Source organism: Pantherophis guttatus, chromosome 18, assembly GCF_059756535.1.
Source record: "Pantherophis guttatus breed Tessera chromosome 18, ASM5975653v1, whole genome shotgun sequence".
In the NCBI taxonomy this organism is placed as follows: Eukaryota; Metazoa; Chordata; class Lepidosauria; order Squamata; family Colubridae; genus Pantherophis; species Pantherophis guttatus.
Window position 1 is genome coordinate 13,216,688 of NC_142080.1, and position 25,199 is coordinate 13,241,886.

The 25,199-nt window shown below is 44.7% G+C and overlaps 1 protein-coding gene across 1 annotated transcript; it reads left to right on the forward strand.

The window, feature by feature from the left end:
- Nucleotides 1-189: 189 nt before the first annotated feature.
- LOC148111614 (maestro heat-like repeat family member 5) lies at nt 190-23,989 on the forward strand. The gene is made up of 21 exons (XM_087880822.1): nt 190-390; nt 1,434-1,550; nt 2,383-2,505; nt 3,038-3,187; nt 3,775-3,894; nt 4,455-4,534; nt 5,051-5,186; nt 5,545-5,640; nt 7,118-7,222; nt 7,775-7,910; nt 15,483-15,601; nt 15,937-16,086; nt 16,286-16,440; nt 18,045-18,192; nt 19,585-19,736; nt 20,097-20,234; nt 20,699-20,813; nt 21,715-21,858; nt 22,601-22,777; nt 23,322-23,471; nt 23,711-23,989. Exons 3-21 carry the CDS (start codon nt 2,404-2,406, stop codon nt 23,879-23,881), a joined length of 2,544 nt encoding a protein of 847 aa, XP_087736948.1. The 5' UTR covers nt 190-390; nt 1,434-1,550; nt 2,383-2,403; the 3' UTR covers nt 23,882-23,989.
- The last annotated feature ends 1,210 nt before the right edge of the window (nt 23,990-25,199 follow it).

Consider the following 25,199-nt stretch of genomic DNA (forward strand, 5'->3'; position numbering starts at 1 on the left):
GGAGGGCCACAACAATAAATGGTGATAAATCAAGTTCTCACAATTTGTGGCAGAGATTTTCCAACCGTTCATCTCAAAAGCTGCCTCTGCTCCAGCTGATACAATCCGGATGGTCCTTGTTACGTGCTTCGTGTCTGTCCCAGCTAGAAAAGTCAAATTACTTATAATATGCATCCGGACGCAGAAGGGAAACCAATCCTCCCCTTGGAAACACACAGAAAGCTGTTCCTTCCTCTGCTCCTTCACTTTCTCACAACTTCTTTTTTGTTGTTCTTGTTGTTGTTGGCAAAGCAGATTCCTTCAGACCACAAACTGCCCAGGAGGAAAACAAGCGCATTGCCGCCCATCGACCAGAAGCAAAGCACGTCCCAGGTCTTGTCTAAAGACAAGGTAAATATGCGGAGGTTTTACACTTTTAGGGCCGCAGTTATCTTAGATGCAACATCAGAAGAGGACAGCTTGCCATGGCCAACTCACCGTGGCTGCCCACGAGCCACAGCAGACTCACCGCGGGTTAATTCAACCATTCCGTTCTCTCCAATAATGTTAAAAATCATTTTAACATTTGTCGTTTATGTTTCATTTGTCCCTCCTTTGAGGCCTCCTTTCTTTGACGCTTCTGTTCCACCATTTCCTCGATATTAGACAGACAATGAATAATAGAACTACAGACTTGGAAGGGGGCCTTGGAGGTCTTCTAGTCCAACCCCCTACTGAAGGAGGAAACCCTTTCCCATTTCAGGCAAACGGTTGTCCAATCTCTTCTTAAAAGCTTCCAGTGATGCAACACCCACAACTTCTGGAGGCAAACTGTTCCACTGGTTAATTGTTCTCACTGTTTGGAAGTTTCTCCTTGGTTCTAGATTGGTTCTCTCCTTGATAAGTTTCCATCCATTGTTTCTTGTCTTGCCTTCGGGTGCTTTGGAGAATAGGCTGACCCCCTCCTCTTTTTGGCAACCCTTGAGGTATTGGAACCCTGCTATTAGTGTAACTCTTGTTCCCTGGTGAGTTGGCCACGGCAAGTAGGCCATGGCTAGTTGGCCATGGTTAGTTGGCCAAGCCAAGAGGGCCATGGCAAGTTGTCCCAATCCACCACGGAGAGCTAATGCATGTAAAAAGATGAAGCTGCCAGATCTCCACAGAAACCATAAAGGATCTCAGGACGGCCAAACAGAGAATCAGCAAAGGGCACCTATGGGGATGGGGGAGGGGGGTTAAAGTAGCTTTTCAAGAAGAAGAAGAAAGTCAAAATGGCAATTATTGACTTATTAGATTCGTATGCTGCCCATCTCCCCGATCAGGTCACCCAGGACCAGTTTCCGTGTGCTTGACCACACGGAGTCCTTTTCTGATCCTAATTTCTCCTATATTTCCTTTTCCTGGCCGTTTGGTGGCGCTCCCTAGGACTCACGGACTCTTTTTCCCACCTTCAGATTAGCCTCTACAAATATTATGGCGTTAAACTGCGAAACTCAACACAGAAGGACCTGGTGACGGAACAGCTCCAAAGCCTTCTAAGTTTTTCACTCCAGGAAGAAACAGACCGAGAGGTGAGTGGCAGTGGGATGCCTGCGGGGGCTGAGACCTCCATCTTTGTGGGGTCCTTGGGGCTCTCTGAGCTTGGATGTTTTCTTGCAGACGTTTAGTGACCCAACTAGGTCACCTCATCAGTGCCAGAAGAGAACAGGTTTTGCAGAATAGAGGTGAAGGGAGGAGGAGGAGGAGGAGGAGAATTGTGGGGTCCTTGGTGCTCTCTTAACTTGGTTGTTTTCCTGTAGATGTTTCATGACCCAGCTAGGTAACATCATCAGTGCTAGAAGAGAATGGGGGTTACAGAGAGGAGGAGGAGGAGGAGGACTGTGGGGTCCTTGGTGCTCTCTGTGCTTGGTTGTTTTGTTGCAGACATTTCATTACCCAGCTAGGTAATTTCATCAGTGCTAGAAGGGCCTGGGGTTTGCAGAGAGGAGGAGGAGCAGGAGGTGGAGAAGGGGAGGAGAAAGCGGAAGGTAAAGACAAAGGGTTAGGTGCAAATAAGAGCCTTGGTGGTGCAGCGGACTAAAATGCTGTTAAGTAGCACTTAGCTGCCAGCTGCCGGCAATTACTGTGAGTTCAAATCTCACCAGGCTCAAGGTTGACTCAATCTTCCATCCTTCCGAGGTAGGTAAAATGAGGACCCTGATTGTGGGGGCAATAAGCTGACTTTGTATAAAAAAGAACACCGCTTTGGGGGGGGGGAAAGACCTACTAAGCAGGTCTATACAAAAGTATGAAGGCTATTGCTTAACGCATTGTAAGCCGCCCTGAGTCTCCGGAGAAGGGCGGCATATAAATCGAACCTATAAATCAATAAATGTCCTAATTCACAAACATCGCTTTGCCTAGGGAATCTCGGAATCCATTCGAATGGCATCCTTTTGCCACCTGCCTGAGATTCTGGTGGCCCTGGAGGAGGCTGGCCAGTTCAGGCAGACAAAAGGACCGTTTGCAGTAGAAGCCCCCATTGAGGTAAGACCAGGGATGGGGTTGCAAGGTCTGAAACTCAGTGCAGAAGGAGGCTGGGGGATTCTGGGAAGGAGAGTCCAATGTGCTTAGAAGGACTTAGGCTCCAGGCTGTCAGGTCTCCTCAGATTGGTCATAGATCTCGTAGATGTAGGTGGTGCTGAAATTCTCCATCTCCATCTCCCGGAGAACTATTTTATAAGGCTAGAGAAGATTAGGAGCTGCCCCAACAAACACCTCGAGTAGACCCAAAGGTGCTTTTTCCAAAGGCTTGGGCTTGGTTTTTTCCTGAAGACATTTCGCTTCTCATCCAAAAAGCTTCTTCTCTTTTGACCCAAGTCAGACCTGAAGAAGCTTCTGGGATGAGAAGCGAAACCTCTTCAAGGAAAAACAAAGTCCAGTTGCCTTTGAAAAAGCCCCTTTGGGGCAACCGTGACCTGGATGACTAAGAAGCTCCATCAGTTTCCATCCATTGCTTCTTGTCTTGTCTTCTGGTGCTTTGGGAAAGAGTTTGACCCCCTCGTCTTTGGACTGACAGGACTCACAGACTCTCTCCGAGAGATGGATTCGGACCACATTAATACTCTGCTATGGCCAGGCAGTCCTGGGAGCGCAAGTAGAGGACATGATGCCTTTCCTGGACAACATTGTCTCAGAAATACTCTATCAGTATTCCAGCATGAAAAAGGTAGGCAGGTTTCCACCCTCTACTTCTCTTAATGCTGAGTTTAATCACAAGAACAATTATAATCCGGAGTCCTTAGCTTGTTTGATTTCTTAAAGACATTTCATGACCCAACTAGCATGTTGTGGGAGAGGAGGAGGAGGAGGAGGAGGAGGAGGAGGAGGAGGAGGAGGAGAATCTATGGTCTTGTTGCATTTATTATCCTCAAGGCAGCACTCCTGCATTACACTCTTTCTTCCTTTCCACACAACAACTCTGTGACGTGTTTTGGATTGAGACTGGCCCCAACTCACCTAGCTGGCTCTCGTGCCTAGGGCGGGACTTGAACTCACAGTCTCCTGGTGATTGGCCCAAAGACAGTTGGCCTTTTTCCCTAAGGAGGAACTAGAACTCACCATCTCCTGGTGATTGGCGCAAAGTCTCTCAGCTGCCTTTCATCCTAAAGTGGGACTAGAACCCAGAGTGTCCAGTGATGTTTTGATTGGGGGCCCCCAGAGTTCAACCAAAGACAATCGGCTACGTAAAGGTTTCAATAAATAAATACATCCTCTTCCTTCTGGTTTCTTTTCATTCCCACTGGGGTTTTCCAGGACGAAGGGCTGAAGAAAGCCTTCATGAGGTCCATCATCATGATCACCAAAGCTGTTGCCAACAGCAGGAGGCAAGACCTCGATTTGCCCCAGAAACAGGAACTGGTCACAAACATCGTTGTAAGTGGGGAGAGGGGGGGAGGCAGGTGCTCCTGGGCGTCTTTCTTTTTGGAAGTGAATTTGAACCGAATTGAATGCCAATCAATTGAGCCTGAAAGGTTTTGTTGCTAAGTGGGACATTTGTTAAGGGAATTCTGCCCATTGTACGACCTGTCTTGCCACCGTTGTAAGCCGAATCATTTTCGTTCAGTTAATCGCACGGCTGTTAAGGGAATCTGGCTTCCCAATTTTATATAGGTCATCAAGAGGCCACAGTTACCCACCCCTGACTTAAATCATGGTCACGGGACACTGCAAACTGCCATCAATGCAAGCTGGTGGCCAAGTGACCGAAATGGGGTCACAGGATCGCTGAGGAAGGGGCGCCTCTCGGAACTTGGCATCTGGGTCATAAGTAGTCCTGAAGAGATCCCTCAAAACTTTAAATGGTGGCTAAGTGACCAGTTGTAAGCTGGGGACTTCCTGTGTCAACCAGAAAAAGCGTAGGGCTGGGAAGAGGGCCAGCTGGAGGGTGGCCATATCTCAGGTTCTTTCTTAGATGGGTTTCCTTCTCTTTTCAGGAAGTCATTGAAGATGAGCCCGCGAGACCCTTGTCCATCGAAAATCTCCATCAAGCGATCATCACCATCACCTGCATGAGGTATGTACCTGCCAAGAGACAGAGAGAGAGAGAGAGAGACAGAGAGAGAGAGAGAGACAGAGGAAGGAGGGAGGGAGAGAGAGAGAAATCCTGCATCCTGTTTTGGTCACCACAATATAAAAAAGATGTTGAGACTCTAGAAAGAGTGCAGGGAAGAGCAACCAGGATGATGAGGGGAGTTCTGATATTTGAGGGGCTCTCAGAGAGAGGAGGGGGTCAACTTCCCCTCCAAAGTAGCTGAGAGCATGATGAGAAGCGATGTAGGGAAGCTTATCAAAGAGAGATCCAGGAGAAATTTCCTGACACCGAGAACAATCCATCAGTGGAACAGTTTGCCTCCAGAAGTTGGGGGTGCTCCATCCCTCGAGGTTTTCAAGAAAAGAGTGGACAACCATATGACTGGGATGGTTTAAGGACCATCAAGCAAGGGTTGGAGTAGAAGACCTCCGAGGTCCCTTTTAGCCTAATGAGTCTATGATCTTCTCACCCTCCTCCTCTTTTCTCGTCTTTCATCAGCCGTATGAAGCCCCCCTTGAACTCCGAGATGAGGTCTAAAGTGGTGAGAAAAAGCATCCAGAAGGTGTTTTCCTTGCCGGCTTACCTGGTGACAAAACTGAACGTGAACGGCCCAGGACAACCAGCTCAAACTCAGGTGAGCAGTCCAGATGGAGCCAAGCCATCTGAGATCCACCTGGAAATAAGCATGATTCAAAATCTCCTCCAAAACTCTGGATCCATCCATCGAGCCCAATGTCCTTTTGTTCCTCGTGTTCAGCCGAGAAAGCATTTCCTCCAACTCTGGAAGAAAAACCAGCCCTGCAAGACGGGCCACTCCGTTGATTGCAGAAGGGTGGACTTCAACTCCCAGAAGTCCGTGGCTGGCTCAGGATTGTTGGGCGTTGCAGTCCACCAGTCGTCCTAAAAGGGCCATAAGTTCCCCAGCCCTGGATTTCTTCCTCTTTCTTCCTTTACACCACTTCTTCCTTTAGATATTCTTTTTCTCCTTCTAGGATTTTTATGACCAGATGGTGACCACCTGCAACACCATGCTCACCGCCTTGCTGTCCGAGGCTCCCAATTTGGATTCCCTGCAGGATGTCTTGACGGTAAAGAGTGATTCTTTCTCGGGGTTGGTCAGCCAGATGTTTAGGCTGGATTTGGCGATTCTGTCCAGCTGTCGAGCCCCTCCCAAGGACCCGGGATAGGCAAATGTGGCTGTTGGATGGACAACTCGTCCCATGGGACAATTCAACCATTCAATTTAACTAATTTCAATAGTTAAAAAATGATGTTCATTTTTGTCATTTACATTTGTTTTGTCCCTCCTCTGGCATCTTTTCACTAATGATTCTATTCCACTATTTCTCTGATATTCGTGTCTCTCTTGTCCCACGGCAAGGAGGAAGGGAGGGAGGGAGGGAGGAGATGATAATAAGAGTGAGGGAGGGTCTCAGGGAAGTCCACAGGTGCCCCTGACACGAGAGACGTTGAGCTGGCCACTCCCACCTCGGCCACGCCCCCCTCGAGGTCAAACACAACCTTGATTCGGCCCTCCATGAAATCGAGTTTGACACCCCTGTCATAGAGCCTCGCAGCTGTTCCGAGTAAAGCTGCCTTCTGCAATTGACCGATGCAGATTATGTCGATGCCGATGGGATTCATTTTAGCAACAGAAATTTTGGACTCATTGTGGTCATAAGTCGAGGACTACCTGTATTTGTGATGGTTGCAGCATCCTGGGGGGGGTGTCACCTGAACACCATTGGCGAACTGCCCAACTGGCTTCCGACAAGCCAAAGTCTACGGGGAAAGCGAGATTCAGCTAATGACTGCATTATTCACTTAAGGACCACAGGGATTCGTTCAACCCTGGCAAAAAAAGGTCATAAAGCCAGTCACAAGTCGCCTAACATCCACCTTGGTAAGCACCCCAAATTCTGGTCGTAAGTCAAGGACTACTTATACAGGAAGTCCTCGACATACAGCCATTCATTTAGGGACCGAGCTGGGATGCTGCAACCGTCATAAAGATGAGTCATTGGCCAAGTGTTCAAATTTTGATCACGTGACCATAGGGATGCTGCAATGGTCATAAGTGTGAAGAATGGTCGTAAGTCCCTTTTTCAGTGCCATTGTAACTTTGAACAGTGACTAAATACTAATAGCACTTAGACTTACATACCGCTTCACCGTGGTTTACAGCCCTCTCTAAATGAGGACCCAGGTTCTTCTCCTATCTGGGTCCTCATTTTACCGACCTGGTAAGGACGGAAAGCTGAGTCAACCTGGAGCCGATCAGGATGGAACTGCTGAACTTCTGGCAGTTGGCAGAATTAGCCTGCAATACTGCGTTCTAACCACTGTGCCACCACGGCTCTAAATGAACTGTTGTAAGACTAGTTGTATTCCAGAAATCTTCAATTGCTACTCTAGTTTTCAGTCTAAAATAGACCTCAATTGACCAATGTCTCAAATTTGTTGAGCTCCTTAGATTTTCTCCCCAGTCCTGGCAACTTCTGTGGCTCTTCCAACTGTGAATCACAAACTCTTCCTTTCCTCCTCCTCCTTTGTTTTTCCTGGCAGCACATTAATCCCTGGATTGAATCTCCCAAGAGACACGAGAGAGAGAGGGCCATCAAGAGCATCAGACACCTCCTGAAGTTCGTTTCTGAAAACGTCAATTTCGACGTAAGTCACCGTTTGGGATGCACAGTGAGATGTTTTCAAAGAAAGGAAGAAAAAGAAGAAAGTCCTGCTGCCTTTTGGAAAAAGCATCTTTGGGATGTGACCAGGAGGATATAAGGAGTCCCGCTTGATGAAGGGGTTGGAGGAGAAAACCTCCACAGTCCCTTCCAGCAATTGAGGTTCTGGGATTCTAAGGTTCTATGATTCTGGGATTCAAAGATTCTAAGATTCAGAGATTCTGAGATTCAAAGATTGTATGATTTAGAAATTCAAAGATTCTATGATTCTATGATTCTAAGATTCTATTATTCAAAGATTCTAGGATTCACTGATTTTATGAATCTATGACTGATTCTAGTCTTCTAAGATTCAAATATTGGATAATTCTAAAATTCTAAGATTTTATGTTTCTAAGATTCTGTGATTCTAGAATTCTAAAAGGTAGGATTCTAGGATTCTGTGGTGCTATGGTTCCTATGCTCTGATTTCAGTTGGCTGAAACCTTCATGAGCCCCCCTTCTCATCTTTCCCCTCCTTTTTGCTTCCTTTCATTAGCCCACAGGTGACTTTTCTTTGCTGGGACAGCTGGTGGCTTTGCTGGGCCTGCACGTTGGCGACACCAGCAAAGAAGTTGGCCAGACGTCCGCAGAGGCCGCCTACCACCTCCACCACCTCATCATGAGCAAAATGGGTGAGAAAGTTGGACTCCAAGGGCTGCCAGGAGCCCAGGGATGCGCACTGCCCAGGAGAGCACTGGGTGGCACAGCTTGTGGCGTGACCAAGACCCCGGTCGTTTGCCTGGGCAGAGATGCCTGGAATTGGCCGTTGGTATTGGCACCTCTCAGGGCCAGGGGTCATTTGAAGACTGAGTTTCTCACGTTAAGTGGATCCGTTAGGCCAGTGGTCGGCAAACTCATTAGTCAACAGAGCCAAATATCAACAGTACAACGATTGAAATTTCTTTGGAGAGCCAAATCGGTTAAACTTAAACTAGATAGGTAGGTACATTGTTATTAACTTAATTAGGGTACTCCTAAACTGGCCTTTGCTAAGAACGTCCTCAATCTGATGGAGGTACGTTCGCTGAGGTCGACCCCTTCCATCTCTCCCATCCACACTCGTCCTGTATACTTCTTTCGTCTATCTCCTTTCGTTCATCCTCTTTATATGTCCAAACCATCTCCTCGACACTACATCTTTTTTCACTCCACAACGTTCCCTAAAATTAACTTAATAAACTTTACTTAAAGTTTTAAGTCTTAGTTAAACTATAGGTACGTTGAATAAAACTTGATCTCATACTTAACAACGATATTATTTATTGATAAAATTAAATTCCTTACAATTGACCTTACAATATCCATAAAATTAAATCATGACAATGACTGCCAAACACTAATGTGAACAATGGCCTTGCATCTCCTTGGAAAGTTTGAGTAAGTCAGGTTTGTATGTTGTTTTTAATTTTAGGCACGATTCCAGGTTCTCATCAATAAGACAACTTCTCAATTTACTCTTGATAAGGTTCATGCTTGAAAATGATTGTTCGCATAACTATGTAGACCCGAATAAGGAAAAAACAGCAAACGCTATTTTTTTCAGTTGATGATATGAGTCAGGAATACTATTCCGGGTGTTAAAAATCATCATATCTTCCTTCTCCGGGTCTTTCAAAGCAGACCACTTGTGCTGTGAACTAAGTTCACATTTATTTTTCTCCAATATTTCTGTATCAGCACAAAGACGTTCAAATTTCGAGCTCCACAATTCTTTGTTTTTGAAATCCAGCAATTGCATTTCAAAGTTGCCAATGTCAATATTAAAGGGAGAAACATTTAATTCTGTTACAGTAGCATTAAGAGGCTTTTTAACAAAGGCTAACATCGCTTTGCTGTTTCTGAATTCCTGAAACCTGTTGAGAAAAGCTTCCCTCATATTTAAAAGTGTTGTTTTGATATTATTTATTGATAAAATTAAATTCCTTACAATTGACCTTACAATATCCATAAAATTAAATCATGACAATGACTGACAAACACTAATGTGAACAATAGCCTTGCATCTCCTTGGAAAGTTTGAGTAAGTCAGGTTTGTATATTGTTTTTAATTTTAGGCATGATTCCAGGTTCTCATCAATAAGACAACTTCTCAATTTACTCTTTTTTTTTTTTTTTTTTATTGCAAAAGTTTTACAATTACATTTTCACCCCTTTTTTTCACCCCCCCACCTCCCTCCCCAAACTTCCCGTCCTCCCTAACCCTCCCTAACCCTCCCCCCCCCAGACTTCCCTATTATGTACTCATAACTAATAACACTGATATATATACCTGAACCCATCCCTCCCCCTACATAATTTTCCCTCTTTGTCTCTTTATATTAAAATATTTCTAATACATTGTTTTCAAATAAAAGCTATTTGATACTTTCTAATTTGGTATTTGTTCTGAACATATTCTATCCACCTTTTCCATTCCCATTCATAAGTCTCTTGTGAACAATCTTTTAAATATGCTGAGATCTTCGCCATCTCTGCAAAACTAGCCATCTTCGAAGTCCATTCCTCGATAGTAGGCAAAGCTTCATTCTTCCAATATTTACCTATCAACAATCTTGCTGCTGTTATCATATACAATATTAATTTTGTTTCATCCCGTGTAAAACCCTTAACTATGCCCAATAAAAACAATTGTGGAGAAAATTGAATTTTTTTCTTCAAAACATTCTGCATGACCCACCAAATTTTTATCCAAAAAGCCTTAACTTTCCTACAGGTCCACCAAACATGATAATACGTAGCATCCAAACATTCACATCTCCAACATTTTGGCTGAACATTAGGGTACATACATGACAACTTTTTAGGATCTAGATGCCATCTATAAAACATTTTATAAAAATTTTCCCTCAAATTCTGCGACTGTGTAAATTTAACATTCTGAACCCAAATTTTTTCCCATGTTTCCAACATCACTGGTTCTTCAAAATTTTGTGCCCACTTAATCATACAATCTTTAACTAATTCCGTTTCTGAATCCCTTTCTAGCAAAACATTGTAAAGCCTTTTAATATGCATTGGACCTTTCTCTCTTATATGTCTAACCAATTCTTCCTCATGCAACATAATACCAGTTTTTTGGTCCTCTTTCCATCTCAATTGTAATTGATTATATTGTAACCAGGTTAAATTAATCCCTTCGTCCAACAGTGTCTGCAATGTCTTCAACTGCCATCTGCCCGCATCTGTAAAAAGAACCTCTTTGTATAAAAACCCCCCGAGTGACATTATATTTGTATTCCACAAGGTATGACCAAGATCCAGCCATAGCGGTATTTTATAATCCCATTTGAGTCGGTGCTTCTTCCAAACTCTCATCAAAGAGTCTCTAAGTATATGACTTTTAAATACTTTATCAACTTTGTCATCATAAAATAGGTAAGCATGCCATCCAAATTCAAGATCAAAACTTTCTGCATTCAATATTCCAGCCTTTTTACTTCCAAACCAATCACTTGTTAAAGTTAAAGCTGCTGCATCATAGTATAACTGTAGGTTTGGAAGTTTAAGGCCTCCTCTTTCTGGAACATCTTGCATAATTTTCAATTTCACTCTCGGCTTTTTCTCGTTCCAGACAAACTTATTAAGTCCAGTTTGCCAAACTTTCAGTTGTTTATCACTTTTAAGCACCGGAATCATTTGAAACAAAAACAGAAATCTTGGCAAAATGTTCATCTTAACTGCTGCTATTCTTCCAAGTAAAGACAGTTGCAGCTTTTTCCAAGTCTCCATGTCTTTCTGAACCTCTCGCCACAACACCTCATAGTTATTTTGAAACAATTTCATGTTTGATTCTGCAACCTGAACTCCAAGATATTTTACCTTAGGTACAATTTCAAAACCTGCCCTCCTTTCAAACTCATGTTTACGATCTTGTGTCATATTTTTGACTATCATTTTAGTCTTTTTTGAGTTCACTCTGAAACCTGAAACTCTACCATAGTCTTGTATAATGTCGTTCATCAAGATTATTGATTCCATTGGTTGTGATAGGGTAACCACCAGATCATCTGCAAATGCCTTTACTCTATAATCCTCTTGCCTTATCATTATGCCTTTCAAAATTTTTGAGTCCCGTATTGTATTTAGCAAGACTTCCAATGTTAAAATAAATAAAAGTGGGGACAACGGACATCCCTGTCTTGTTCCTTTTTCAATTTTAAACTCTGTCGTCAAACTTCCATTAATAATAATCTGTGCTTTTTGCTCTTGATAAATTGCTGAAATTGCCTGTGTAAACTGGTCCCCAAAGCCCATCTTTTTTAAAGTCTTTAGTAGAAAATTCCAATCCACTCTATCAAAGGCCTTCTCCGCATCCAAAAAGACCAGCACTGCAGAAATCTGTTTATTCTTATCAAGATATTCCAATAAGTCTATTACTTGCCTTACATTGTCCTTCATGTATCTACCCTCAATAAATCCCGCTTGGTCCTCATGAATCACCTTTTGGATTACTGGCATCAACCTGTTGGCTAATACCTTCGCGTAAATTTTATAGTCTGTGTTCAAAAGAGATATTGGTCTGTAGTTCTCTGGTTTTTTAGGACCAACTTGTTCTTTTGGTATCAAAGATATATAAGCAGTTGTCCAGGATGGGGGTATTTTACCCCCTTGTTGAATATTGCAAAATAAATCTCTAAGTTGTCCCACCATTTCAGCTTGTAAAGTTTTGTAATACACTGCAGTCAAACCATCCGTGCCAGGAGCTTTGGCTGTTTTTAGCTGTTTAATTGCTGCTGTTATCTCCTCCTCTGTTATAGGATAATTCATTCTTTCCTTTTGTTGATCAGTAATTTTTATAACTCTCTTATCCTTTAAATATTTTTCTATAAGTCCATTCTGCACCTCATCTTTGGCATATAGTTTAGTATAATAATCCACAAAAGCTTCTTTAATTAGTTTTTGTTGAAAGATTTCTTTCCCTCCAATATCAATACTATCAATAGTCCGTATACTTTGTTTTTTCCTCAATGTGTAAGCCAACCATCTGCCCGGTTTATTAGCATTGCAAAATGTATTATGCTTCGCGTATTGTAAACTTGTTGCAACTTGTTCCGCCATAAGCATTTGGAATTGGTCTTTCAAAAGTTTTATAGCACTTCGTATTCTTTCATCTGTTGGGTTTTTAATAAGTAACTGTTCTTTATTCTTTATTTCCATTTCCAACTCAGATCTTTTCTTTTGTCGGAACAGTCTATGTTTAGAATTCATGTAGATAAGTACCCCTCTCATATAAGCTTTACTTGCATCCCAAACAATTTCAACTGGGGTACCTTTATTCAAATTTATTTCAAAAAATTCTTTCAAATGCTTTTTAAGTTCTATTATATTTTTTTCATATCTAAACAGGTTCTCATTTAATCTCCAAGAACGTCTCTCAACCTTATCCATCTCGATTTCTATCCATACAGGACTATGATCAGTCAAAATTCTTGGAAAAATCTTTGTTCTTTTTGTCTTAACAAGTAGATCATTTGACAACAAGATAAAATCAATCCTAGAAAAAGATCTATGTCTATCAGAAAAAAAAGTGTAATCCAATTCATTTGGGTTATGTATTCTCCAAACATCTTTTAGTTCCATATCTTCTTTCATATCAAAAAAGGTCTGTGGTAATCTAATTCTAGACTTTGCCAAGCTCTTTTTATCTAATTTAGAATCAATTACTCCATTCCAATCTCCCATAATTAAAATAGATCTGTAGTCCCATTGCAATATTTTAGTATGTAACATCTTGTAAAAATAATCCTGTTGTTGGTTGGGATTCTCAATTTACTCTTGATAAGGTTCATGCTTGAAAATGATTGTTCGCATAACTATGTAGACCCGAATAAGGAAAAAAAAAAAGAAAAAAAAAAAGAAGACATTTTGACTGTTCTGTCTTTCACTGTTTTAGCAGACAATGGTAACTCTTTAATTTTTTTTAGAATATCGGCTTTGTTCTTAAAATCCCGAAATAGCTCTTCGGATGCATTTATAAAACAACTTTTTATGTATTTGCCGTCTGTATATGGTTTTCCTCTCTTAGCAATCTTTTGACTAACCACAAAACTTGCAATATTAACATTGTTGGAAGATTGAATCCAGTAATCAAATACAGAACTTGATTTTTCTTGACTCTTCTGAAGTTCCTCAACTGCTTTCTTCCTTGCATCACCGACAGGATATTTACTACTAAATGACACGTGTTTAGTTTTAAAGTGTCTCTCCAAATTTGATTTCTTGTTATGCACCAATTTTTCCTGACAAATGAGACAGGTCGGAAGGCCATTTAAGTTTTGAACAAACGCGAAAGTCTCGGTCCATTCAACTTTAAATTCATGGTTTTCGTCTTCCGTTTTTCTTTGCTTCTTCTTTGTAGCCATGTCAAACAGGGCACCTAAAAAAATGTTTCATTTTATAATAATAAAGCCACCAACACAAAATAATTACAATTCTTAAATTGATGACAAAAATACCTGTAGGATTTGCAGCTGGTTGGAAAAATACAGGTAACTTTATGCTCCAAGTAGTTACTTTTGTCACCCCCGCGTGATTGGCGGATGCGACTAGCACTAACCACTGCACAAGGAGATTGCTGACTGACTGGCTCACTCAACTCGTGCATGAATCGCGTGCGCCTCTCCCACGCTGCGTATCCCATGGCCCACCTGCGCCGCGTCTCCCGTCTCCCGTCTCTCGCCCGCAAGACACCCCCACTTCTTCTAACGCCACTTCTTCAGAATAGACTCGCCCAGGCCGAAAACCGACTTCTGCGCATGGGCCACGAAGTTTCAATCGCACTGTGCGTGCGCGCCCGCAGGTGGTATTTTGTGGAAGAGCCATACTCAAGGGGCCAAAGAGCCGCATGTGGCTCGCGAGCTGCAGTTTGCCGACCACAGAGTTAGGCTAGGCATCTGCCATCAGCCAGCCTGGGCTTGTGAGTCTTGGCACATGGATTGGGTCTTAGCGTGTTTTGCAAAGCCAACTTTTAGTCATTGGATGGCTGCATGTATTGCAGGAAGCCAGAAAACAGATTAACCAAGTTACGGGTTGAGTGGGCATTGTTAAGGAAAGAGCTAAAGAGGGTTTATAATTGCAATACATTATTTGTTAATTTTATAGTTTCAACCCCATTTTACGTGTCTTCTAATTTTTAATTGGGAGCCGTCCACAATCGGTTGAAAGACAGGCACTTATATCAATGGTTTACCTAAAGAAAAGGATCGGTTAAATTTGGCTAGTTAAAAGCTTAACCCAGTGGCAACTTTAAGCCATGTGGATTTCAATGCCCAGAATTCCCCAGGCAGCACACAATCAATTCACAACCTAATGCTTCATTTGCACATCAGACCAAGGTAGTCTGGGTTAAATCTGGTTAGATTCATTCATTCGTTTGTTCATTCGTTTGTTGGTTCATTCCTTCATTCCTTCATTTATGTAATTTGTCTCTTATGTAGCCCTATATTTCCCCTCCATTTACAGTCCCATCTATTGTGTTAACCTAGAAAAGGGGTTACAGGTAGTCCTTGACTTACAACAATTCATTTAGTGACCATTCAAAGTTTAACCGGCACTGAAAAAAAGTGACTTGTGATTGTCTTTCACACTTACGACCGTTGCAGCATCCCCATGCTCACGGGATCAAAATCTGGACACTTGGCCACTGACTCCGATTTATGACGGTCGCAGTGTCCCAGGGTCATGTGATCCCTTTTGTGACCTTCTGCCAAACAAAGTCAATGGGGAAGACGGATTCACTTAACAACCGGGTTGCTAACTTAACTGCTGCGGCAATTCACTTAACCAGGTTGGCAAGAAAAAAAATCGCAACCTGAGGCAAAACTCGCTTCATAACTGTCTTGCTTAGGACTCAATTGTGGCCGCAAGTCGAGGACTGCCTGTAATTGGACCACTAAAGAGGTCATTGTACCTGTTTCGTTCCTGATCAGTGAGATAAGAGAAAGGGGGGGGCAGAGAAAGAGGGAGCGAGGGGGGAGGAGGAGGACTGGTGTCTCTGAGCTTTGTTGTTTTCTTGTGAAGGTTTCATGACCCAACTAGGTAACGAGAAAACCACCGAGCCCAGAGAGCACCAGGGACCCCTCAGGTCAGCCCTGAGCTACAGATCTTCTCTTCTGTTGGAACGACTAAACCGGCCGTCAGACGAAGGATGTTCAGAAGTTCCGAATGCCAAAATCTGACCTTCTCTTGTTTTCCTCCCTCCAAAGCCAAAGAAATGGATGAGAAACCTAGAAACAAGAAGGGGAAGGTCGTCACTTGGCTGAGGGAAGACTTCTCCTTTTCGGGCCCAACAATATTTTATAATAACATCTCCAAAATGGCTACGGTACGTTTTCGTTCAGCATTTTGCCTGGCTTCTTATTGACCTTCCTTTCTCTCCTCCTCTTGACCTGGAGATACTCAAAAAAGTCAATATCACAGTGGGGACGGCAGGCTCCAAAGGCCGGAGGGTGGATATCCATCCCCCACAATGTCTAGGAGCAGGCGATCTCGGCTGCCATGTTGGCTTCTTTCACCCACATCCTAATATCACGTGGTGGATGTCATGGAATACGGCCTGCCTCTCTACATGGGGTGCTGTCCCCAGATACGGGTCAAAGTCTCTGGCTTGTCAAAACCCTGATGCATCTCTTCATGGTCTCCTTTTCTTCTTTCCAATAGGCCTTTGGCGAGCATCTGAGCCCGTCTCAAATAAACGACCTGATCTTAAAAGCCCTGGCAGCTCTGACACACCTGGACAAAAACATTTCACACACTGCGGGACTCCTGCTCAATTCGTTCTTGGAAGAATGTGGGATGGAAATGGAGGAGGTAAGAAAATGGCAGGGTTTGGAGCAAAAGGGATACAGGAGATTTTGTAGAAAAGAAAGATGAGAATGGGTGAGACCTTGTTGACTTGGTGACAACACTTCAGCTGGATTTAAGAAGGCTAGGGTTGGATGGAGACCACCAGGTAATCTTAGGGCTGTTGAGAAAGTTGGTCATCCCTTGGATTTCTCTTTTGCCATAGCTGCCCATGATCCTCAAGGAGATCTACCGACGTCTCCCGAAGATCTTGGACCCTGCCACCAAACAACAAACGCTAAAGGCAGTGTGTCACCTGGCGTCCAAACGGGTGAACAAAGTCGTGGATATTCTCCTCGAGTGCTCGGTGGCGTGCGATGGGTAAGAAGAACCTCAAGGAGATGTGCCTCCTGTTTTCTTGTACTCTACAGAGATTCTCAACCATTTGCGATAGGGGTGAATATCTGTAGCTTGGGGTGGGCAGATCATGTGCTGATTGGGGGGGAGGTTGCATTGGGTTGGTTGAGGGCCAGTGCAGTCGCTGGTTGGCTGTGCAGTCGATCTGAATTCTGAGAGCTTCCTAGGCTGGTTGTCTCCACCATCCAGGTCATGATTGTCCCAAAGGTGCTTTTCCAAAAGGCAGCTGGACCTCCTTGGTTTTTTAACTTTCTTGGTCGCCACACTGTAGAAACAATGCAGAGACTCTGAAAGAGTGCAGAGAAGAGCAACGAAGATGATTAGTGAACCGGAGCCTAAAACATATGAAGAAGAGTTGCAGGAATTGGGTCTCTCTAGTTCGATGAAAGGAAGGATTGAGGGGGGACAGGATAGCAGTGTTCTGATATCTGAGGGGCTGCCACAAAGAGGAGGGGGTCAACCTATTTTCCAAACCACCTGAGGGCAGGACAAGAAGCAAAGGGTGGAGACGAATCAAAGAGAGAAGCAACCTACAATGTGCAGAACTTTCCTAGCAGTGCAAACAATTAACCAGTGGAACAACTTGCCTCCAGAAGTTGCGGGTGCACCATCACTGGAGGTTTTCAAGAAGAGATTGGACAGCCATTTGTCTGAAATGGGATAAGATTTCCTGCCTGAGAAGCGGTTTGGAGTACAAGACCTCCAAGGCAGGGGTGAAATCCTCTGGTTTGGTCTGGTTCTCCCGAACCGATAGTAATAATTGCTACTGTTTGCCCGAACCGGTAGTAAGAAAAAACGCTTTAAAACGTACGACAATCAGCTGTGCCGGGCAATGTCGGAACCTTTTTGTAATTTCTAATTTCAGCATTTTTTTACTACCAGTCAGCTGTGAGAAAATCAGCTGTGCCTGATTGTCTGTGAGGTTCCTGTTTGTTGCAGGGGCCATTTTGTGTAAAGTCCAGCTGCTTCTGCATTGTATGTGAGTCAGTTGTGTAGCTTTTGTGTTACTTTTGTGTAAAGTGTGATCGTTTGCTTTTGAGCTCTCTGTGATTCAGTGAGGTTCTGCATTGTGTGTGAATCAGTTGTGCAGCCACGCCCACCCGGACACATAACCACCAAGCCACGGCCGCCTGGTCATATGACCACCAAGAAACGGCCACCCGGTCACATGCCCACCAACCAACGCCCACAGAACCGGTTGGGAACATTTTTGAATTTCACCACTGCTCCAAGGTCCCTTCCAACTCGGTCCTTCTGTGAAAAGCACCTTTGGGTTAATTCTGTAGACACACTGCTCCTAGAAACCTCCCCCCCCTTGACCAGTTCTGGGTTCTCTGGCACTTCCGGTGGCGCAGAGGCCCTCCTTTGAATGGCTACTAGACAAACGGTTGCAAGTCGAGAACTACCTGTAGCTGTATCTTTTTCCATGCCTTAAAGCAGTTCATTTGGCCATCGGTTCTCTAATCCTTTCTTCCGTTGGGGGGGTTAATCTATCTGGAATGGCCGTCTCTTTGAAAATGGGGAAAGAATCTGATTTTTTTCCCCAATCCATTTTTCCACCTGCACAGAAGTGCCAGGGAACTGTGGAGGGCGCTGGCTGCAGACCCCTATGCTAACCTGAAGATCATGAAGCCCCTCCTCAAAAGGCTTGATGACCACGATCCCAGCACCGAAGCTACTGGGAGGGGAACAAGCAAATCCATCATGCCCATTGCGGTAAGCCCTCAACCGGTGGCTCTCCTTTCCTGAGATCTGCAGGTGGGCCAGGCCTGAGGAAAGGGGGAAGGGGCTGAGCAGAAGAGTCACCCTCGGGGGTCTCCTCATCAGGAGCAGGCACGCCCTGGCTGGAGGGAGGCAGAGGGCAAACTGGTGGGGGCTGAAATCGGAGCAAAATTTGACGTAAGCCCCCCTTCCCCCCAAAATGCCCCATTGAAAGTAGAGGCATCTGTGGGCTTCCTCACCAGAACAGCTTTGATATTCATCCATCCATCCATTCATCCACCCATTCATCCAGCCAGCCAGCCAGCCAGCTCTATCATCTATCCACCCATCCATCCATCGGTTCATCTATTCATTAATCCATTCATTCATGTATCCGTTCATTGATTTACTCGTTTATTCATACATTCCTTCATTTATTCATTCCTTTACTCATCCAATCATTCATAATTCAATTGATTCCTTTATTCATTTCTTACGTTATTTCTTACAGAAATAACTAAAAAAGAGTTCGATTTAAGAAAATACATGATAGGAACCAACAAAGGCAAACACCCAACGGAGTACTTTGTGTCATATCTTATTTTAAATATTCTTAATCTGTATTTTTATTATGTGTTATATTGTTTTATTACATTGTTGTAAACTTCCCAGTGTCAGATTGCTCAGATGGCCGGTGGAGAAATTTAATTAATTAAGACCAATAGATTTGTAGTCCAGGTTTGAACTGTGGGGTCCTTGGTGCTTACTGAGCTTGGTGGTTTTCTTGCAGATGTTTCACGACCCAACCAGTCTAACCCTACCTCTAAGCCTAACTCTTCCAGCACTGAGGATGTTACCTAGCTGGGTCATGAAACATCTGCAACCAAAAAACACACGCTCAGACAGCACCCAGGGCCCCTCCAAGGACCCCTAAGAGGTGGAGAGTCAAGAGCCCACTTAGGAATGAAGACAAACAGAGAAACGTGAGGTTACCGATCTCTTTGTCCCCAGTTCTGTCTCACTTGTGCTACTCGTTGTCTCCCTTTTGTCCTGTATCTACACCCCACTGGCCTCTCAAAGTCTGGAGGGGGTGTAGAATGGGAGTTTCAGAAGTCCCACTTCTAGCAACCTTTTGCTCCGTGTCTCAGACATGGACTTTCCTGGCTCAGGTTTCATGGACATGAGGATTTTTTTCTCTCTCTGGGCACAATGAGAATGTATCTGCCGAACAAAACTCTGCATTGGCGACAAGAAGGGCATCCAGCCAGGAAAGCCTCAGCTCCATTCAGTTGCCCAGACTCCACCCCGCAAGGGATTAGGGGGTCGTTAAAAGAAGAAATAGATGATGATGAGGAATCTAAGTAACCTGATGAGCCCGAGCTGACTCTCCTCTCCTCCTGTTTCTAGGCCACCAATGCGCTCTCCTTCCTCCTCTCGCTTCCTGAGGCAGCAACCATTGTCCAGCATAAGTTCTCCAGCCTGCTCCTGGCGCTCGTGACGCACATCTATTTTCTGCTGGGAGCAGGCAAGAGCGGGTCAGAACAGACCTACCATCTGGGGTAAGGAATCTCCTGGGCCCAATCTGGATCCTTTCTCCATTTCTGCAAAGCTCAGGAAACAGTCGTTAAGTGAACTTTGTCCCATTTTGCAACCTTTCTTGCCAGAGTGGTTAAGTGAATCATTGCACTGGTTAAGTCCCATGGTCGTTAAGTGAATCTGGCTTCCCCGTTGACTTTGCTTGTCAGAAGGTCCCAAAAGGGGATCGCGTGACTCTGAGACACTGCGACCGTCATAAATATGGGTCAGTTGCCGAGAGTCTGAATTCTGACCACATGACCATAGGGATACTGTAACGGTCGGAAGTGCAGGGGGATCAGCTGAATGATTGGCACCAACTCTTCTGCCTTTGTTTCATTTAGCAACGCAGTCAAAGCCGTCAAACACCTCATCTTGCGCACCGGCTATCAGGAGGAGTTCAAGGACTTAGATATGGTTCAATGTTGGGCGATGCTGATGAGTCCTGAAAGTGTGTTTGAAGGCATTTTCCACCTGGTCCGGTAAGAAATTAAAAGTCAAAAGAGCTTGGCTACGAGGGGCAGTGGGTGAGAGAGGGAGGGGAGGCAGAGGGAGAGGAGGAAGAAGAGGAGGCAGAGAGATAGGGGGAAGGGGAGAGAGAGGGAAGGGGAGAGGGAGAGGGGAGAGGGGAGAGGGAGAGAAAGAGGGAGAGAAAGAGGGAGAGAGACACACAGAAGGCAAAAGTGAGAGAGAGGAAAGATTAGAGGGGAGGAGAGGGAGGGGAGAGGGAGAGGGAGAAAGAGAGAGGGAGGGTGAGAGAGAGAGAGGGAGGGTGAGAGAGAGAGGAAGGGGAGAGGGAGAGAGGGAGGGTGAGAAATTCTCTAAATGGAGTAATTCATTGAGTAATTCATTTATCGATCATTCAGCTCATGATTTCTCTAGCTTGGTGATTTTCTTCTCCCTAACCAGCAGATCTTGTCTGATCTCTCCATATTTATTCTCTTAGGATCTTGTTCAACTACTCGAAACATGAGCTGAAGGTCATGCTCCGACAGGCTGAGACCTACGTGCGCCACCCCGATTTAAGACACAAAACCATTGGGATGGTTTTCTTTTCGGAGGTGAGGAGACCTTGAGATGCACCCCAACCTTCTGGAGCTCAAGGAAAGTTGCCCAGGGTTCAACAGAACTTTATGGTTAGAAACTAGAAGTTGTGGGTTCTCCATCACTGGAGGTCTTGAAGAAGAAACTAGACAGCCATTTGTCTGACATGGTAGAGGGTCTCCTCCTTCACCAGGGGGTTGGGCTAGAAGACCTCCAAGGTCTCCTGGTATTCTGTTAATCAGTGGAATGGCTTGCCTCCAGAAGTTGTGGGAGGGAGGGAGGGAGGGAGGGAGGAAGGAAGGAAGGAAGGAAGGAAGGAGATTGAGGGAGGGAGGATGGGAGAAAGGGAGGAAGGAAGACTCAATGACCCCAAATTCCTTTTACTTTTTGCATTATTTTTTGTATTCTTGCAACTATCATTTACACTACCTATCAGACAGTCACAAAAGGGATGACGTAACCTCGAAACACTGCGACCGTCATATATATATATATATTTATATGCCGCCATTCTCCCGAGGGACTCAGGGCAGCTTACAAAAACAATATCCAATACAAATCACAATAAATTAAAATCAACAACCCAATTAAAACAATTTAAAATTATAACAATGTACACCCATAACGGATCAGTTAAGTTGACGAAAGAGCCACATCTTCAACTCAAATATGGACCGGCAAGTACCCAAATTTTGATCACATGACCATGAGGATGCTACCATGGTCATAATTCTGAAAAATGGACGTATCTCTTTTGTCAATGCCGTTGTGACTTTCAGCGGTCACTAACCGAGGACTGTGTTTATTTTCTTTTTCTCTCCCCGTAAGGGCTGAAAGTGGCATCTTTAGTCGAGGCTCTCAGGGAAGTTCTCTTCCTTGGCTTGGCTAACGCTCCATATCTCCACTCTTCTTCTTCAGCTGCTGTTTCACCCGGAAATTTGCCAATTCTTTGTCATCCAAGACATCCTCCAGGTGCTGAAGGAATGGATGACCCAGCCATATCCGCTGATACAGACTTTCAGCGTTAGAGGACTGGGGAACCTCATCCAACACCCGTTTGAGGTAAGAGATGGGGGGCAGGAAGGGAGTGGCTTCCAAGGTAGTAGCAGGTGTGACCTCGCTCTCTGGGAAGTCTACAAGGCTGGGAAGGAGAGAAGAAGGAGAAGAAGAAGGCAACCAGCAGAAAGAGGACAGCTAGAGTGGTGTCTCTTCTACAAAGATGGCTGCAACCCTGGAAGATCTGAAGGTGCAAGTAGAGGCCAGATCCTCTTGGAGGACATTTGTCTGAAATGGTATAGGGGTTCTGGCTTGAGCAGGGGTTGGACTAGAAGACCTCCAAGGTCCCTTCCATCTCTGGTATTCTGTTAAGGACCAGGGGAGACCTGAGAGCAGTCTTCCAGTATTTGAAGGGCTGCCCCAAAGAAGAGGGGGTCAACCTATTCTCCAAAGCCCCTGAAAGCAGAACGAGAAGCAGCGGATGGGAACTAATGAAGGAGAGAAACAACCTGGAACAAAGGAGAAATTTCCTGACACCGAGAACAATTCATCCTTGGAACGACTTCCCTCCAGAAGTTATGGGTGCTCCATCACTGGAGCTTTTCAAGAAGAGTTTAGATAACCATTTGTCCAGCAGAGTCTAGGGTCTCCTGCTTGAGCAGGGGTTGGACTGGAAGACCTCCAAGTTCCTTTTCAACCCTCTTCTTCTATGCTCTGTGGCCTTCTCTTGCGTTTGGCATGATCGCTGTGAGACTCAGAGAACTCCAGTGACCGTTTAATTGCTCGTTTCTTTCCCTGCTTCCTCCAGAAGAACATCTTGGAACCCCTCTTGATGCCAGTGCTAAATTGCGCTTGTCACGAACAGAAGACCTTGGCAAAAGAAGCTATAAGGACCCTGCATTTCCTCCTCAGGAACCTCGATATCAAAACCCATGCGGTGAAGGCAGTCAACCTCATTCCGCTCCTTCTGAAACATTTTCATGATGTAAGTCAACCAAATCATAACAAACTGGTTTTCCACCTCTCTCTCCCTCCCTCCCTCCCTTCCTCCCTCTCTCCCCCTCTTCCCTCACTCTCTCCCTCTCTTTCTCCCCCTCCTCACTCCCTTCCTCCCTCTCTCTCTCTCTCTTTCTCTCTCTCTCTCTCCCTCCTTCCTCCCTCATTCCCTCCCTCCCTCCTGCACTCCCTTTCATTCTCCCTCTCCCTCTATCTCTCTCTTTCTCCCATAAAGATGGGAGAAAGTCCAGAAGGAGCTGCTAAGATTGAACAACTGTGGTCTAGATCAGGATTTCTCAACCTTGGCAACTTTAAGAGGTGAGGACTTCAACTCCCAGAACTCTCCAGCCAGCATACTGGAGTTGGGCTCCCCATCTTTGGGGCAACCATGACCTGGATGATTGACCATCTCCATGGACATTGAACTGGGAATAGGTGTGCTCTGAACTTGTGTGTTCTCCTGCAAACTTCAAGAAACTTCTGCATGGCTATTCTGCTATTGGAGGGACTAACCTGTCTCTCTTCCTTCGTAGGACGACATCGAACTGAGGAATACCTCCATCACCATTTTTGGCATGCTCCTGAAAGGACTGAAGGAGTTACGGAACAGTAATATGGCCGAAAACATCCTGAACAGCCTTATTCCCCTCCTCATACAACTGTCAAATGATCGGACGAAAGAGGTGAGTTGAAGGGCTGGCTAAGCTGAGCTCCTGCTCTGATCATGCTACCTTCACAGAGACCACTCTGTACCCCCATCTTCACTCAGAGCAACGTGGTTGTACCAAGTGGACACTCTGGAGAATGCAAAGACATTGTAGACAATCCTGAAGTTGTGGGGTCCTTGGTGCTCCCTGAACTTGGTTGTTTCCTTGAAGACTTGTTTCATGACCCAACTAGGTGTCTTTCCTCCCTCGGCCAGGTCTCCAGGAAGACCCTCGACTCCTGCGTGTCCTTTATGAACTGGGGGGGCTTTCCCAGCAACTTGTTTGACTATGAAATGTACACCAGTCTTCATAGCATGTACTCCAACATCTGCTACGTGGTTGTAAGTAGGAGCCAAGCTGGCCTGTTTTCTTCCAGATTAGAGTAAACTAACCATTTATTTCTTTATTTTGTCCTGCCTTTCTTATTTTTATAAACAGTTCAAGACGGTGGGCATCCCTAATACTTCTTCTTTTCTTCACAACAACCCTGTGAGGTGGGTTGCCCTGAGAGAGAGGGACTGCACCAAAGTCACCCAGCTGGCCATCGTGACTAAGGAGGGACTAGAACTCCCAAAGTCACCCAGCTGGCTTTCATGCCTAAGGCAGGACCAAAACTCACCATTCCCTGCTCATTGGCCCAAAGTCACCCAGTCCGCTTGCTTGCCCAAGGGGGGACTAGAACTCACCGTCTCCTGGTAATTAGCCAAAATCACCCATCCAGCTTTCATGCCAAAGGCGGGACTAGAACTCTCAAAGTCACCCAGCTCACTATCATGATGAAGGCGGGACTAGAACTCACCGGTTCCTGGTTTCTTGCCTGAGGCGTTAAGCACCAGACTCAGCTGACTAGAGGGATTCTTCTTGGGTTTTTGCTCTCTCGGGAACAGCAGAGGTTCCATGCAACCATGAGGACTAGAAACCTTGCTGGTTTGTGGGTTTGAGGATTGGAAATGGCAGTTTGTGGGAAAAGGAAATTAGGACGTAGAGGGGGGCAAAATATAAATGCATTTATAAGTTCAGAAGCCATTTCCTTATCATTTTTCTTTCCCTTTTCTTTTTCTATTTTCTTTTTTCACTATCTGCTATTTTTCTTTATTTTCCTTTATGCTTTTAATTTGGATAAAACTGTCTCTAATAACATAAATATCAATTAGTATAGTAAAGTATAGCATAGTATAATAATGTCACAGTTTAGTACAGTACAGTAAGTTGTTGAGGACATGAGGACTAGAAACCTAACCAAGAAAGCGGCCCCTTGGTAAAAAAAAAAAAATTAAAAAAAGGAAGCTCTATACTTCAGCCCTGTGAGGTGGGTTGCCCTGAGCGAGAGGGACTGCACCAAAGTCACCCAGCTGGCCATCGTGACTAAGGAGGGACTAGAACTCCCAAAGTCACCCAGCTGGCTTTGACCAAGAAAGCGGCCCCTTGGTTAAAAAAAAAAAAAGCTCTATAGTTCATTGGCTTCTTTGTTGCCTTGTTTTCCCCAGATGAATAAATGCAAGCAAAACCTTCCTGCGATGTTGGATCAGATGCTGGGATTCCTGAGGAGCCGGAACTCTTCCCATCGCGAGGCAGCTGCCCTCTTAATTGGTAATCACCAATGCCAACTCTGGAAGGAGGGCAGGACAACCCAAGACAGGCGGGCGGCCTTGTCACCAAAAGGATCTATGCAGAATTAAGCCATGTCGCTTAATCAGACTGGAA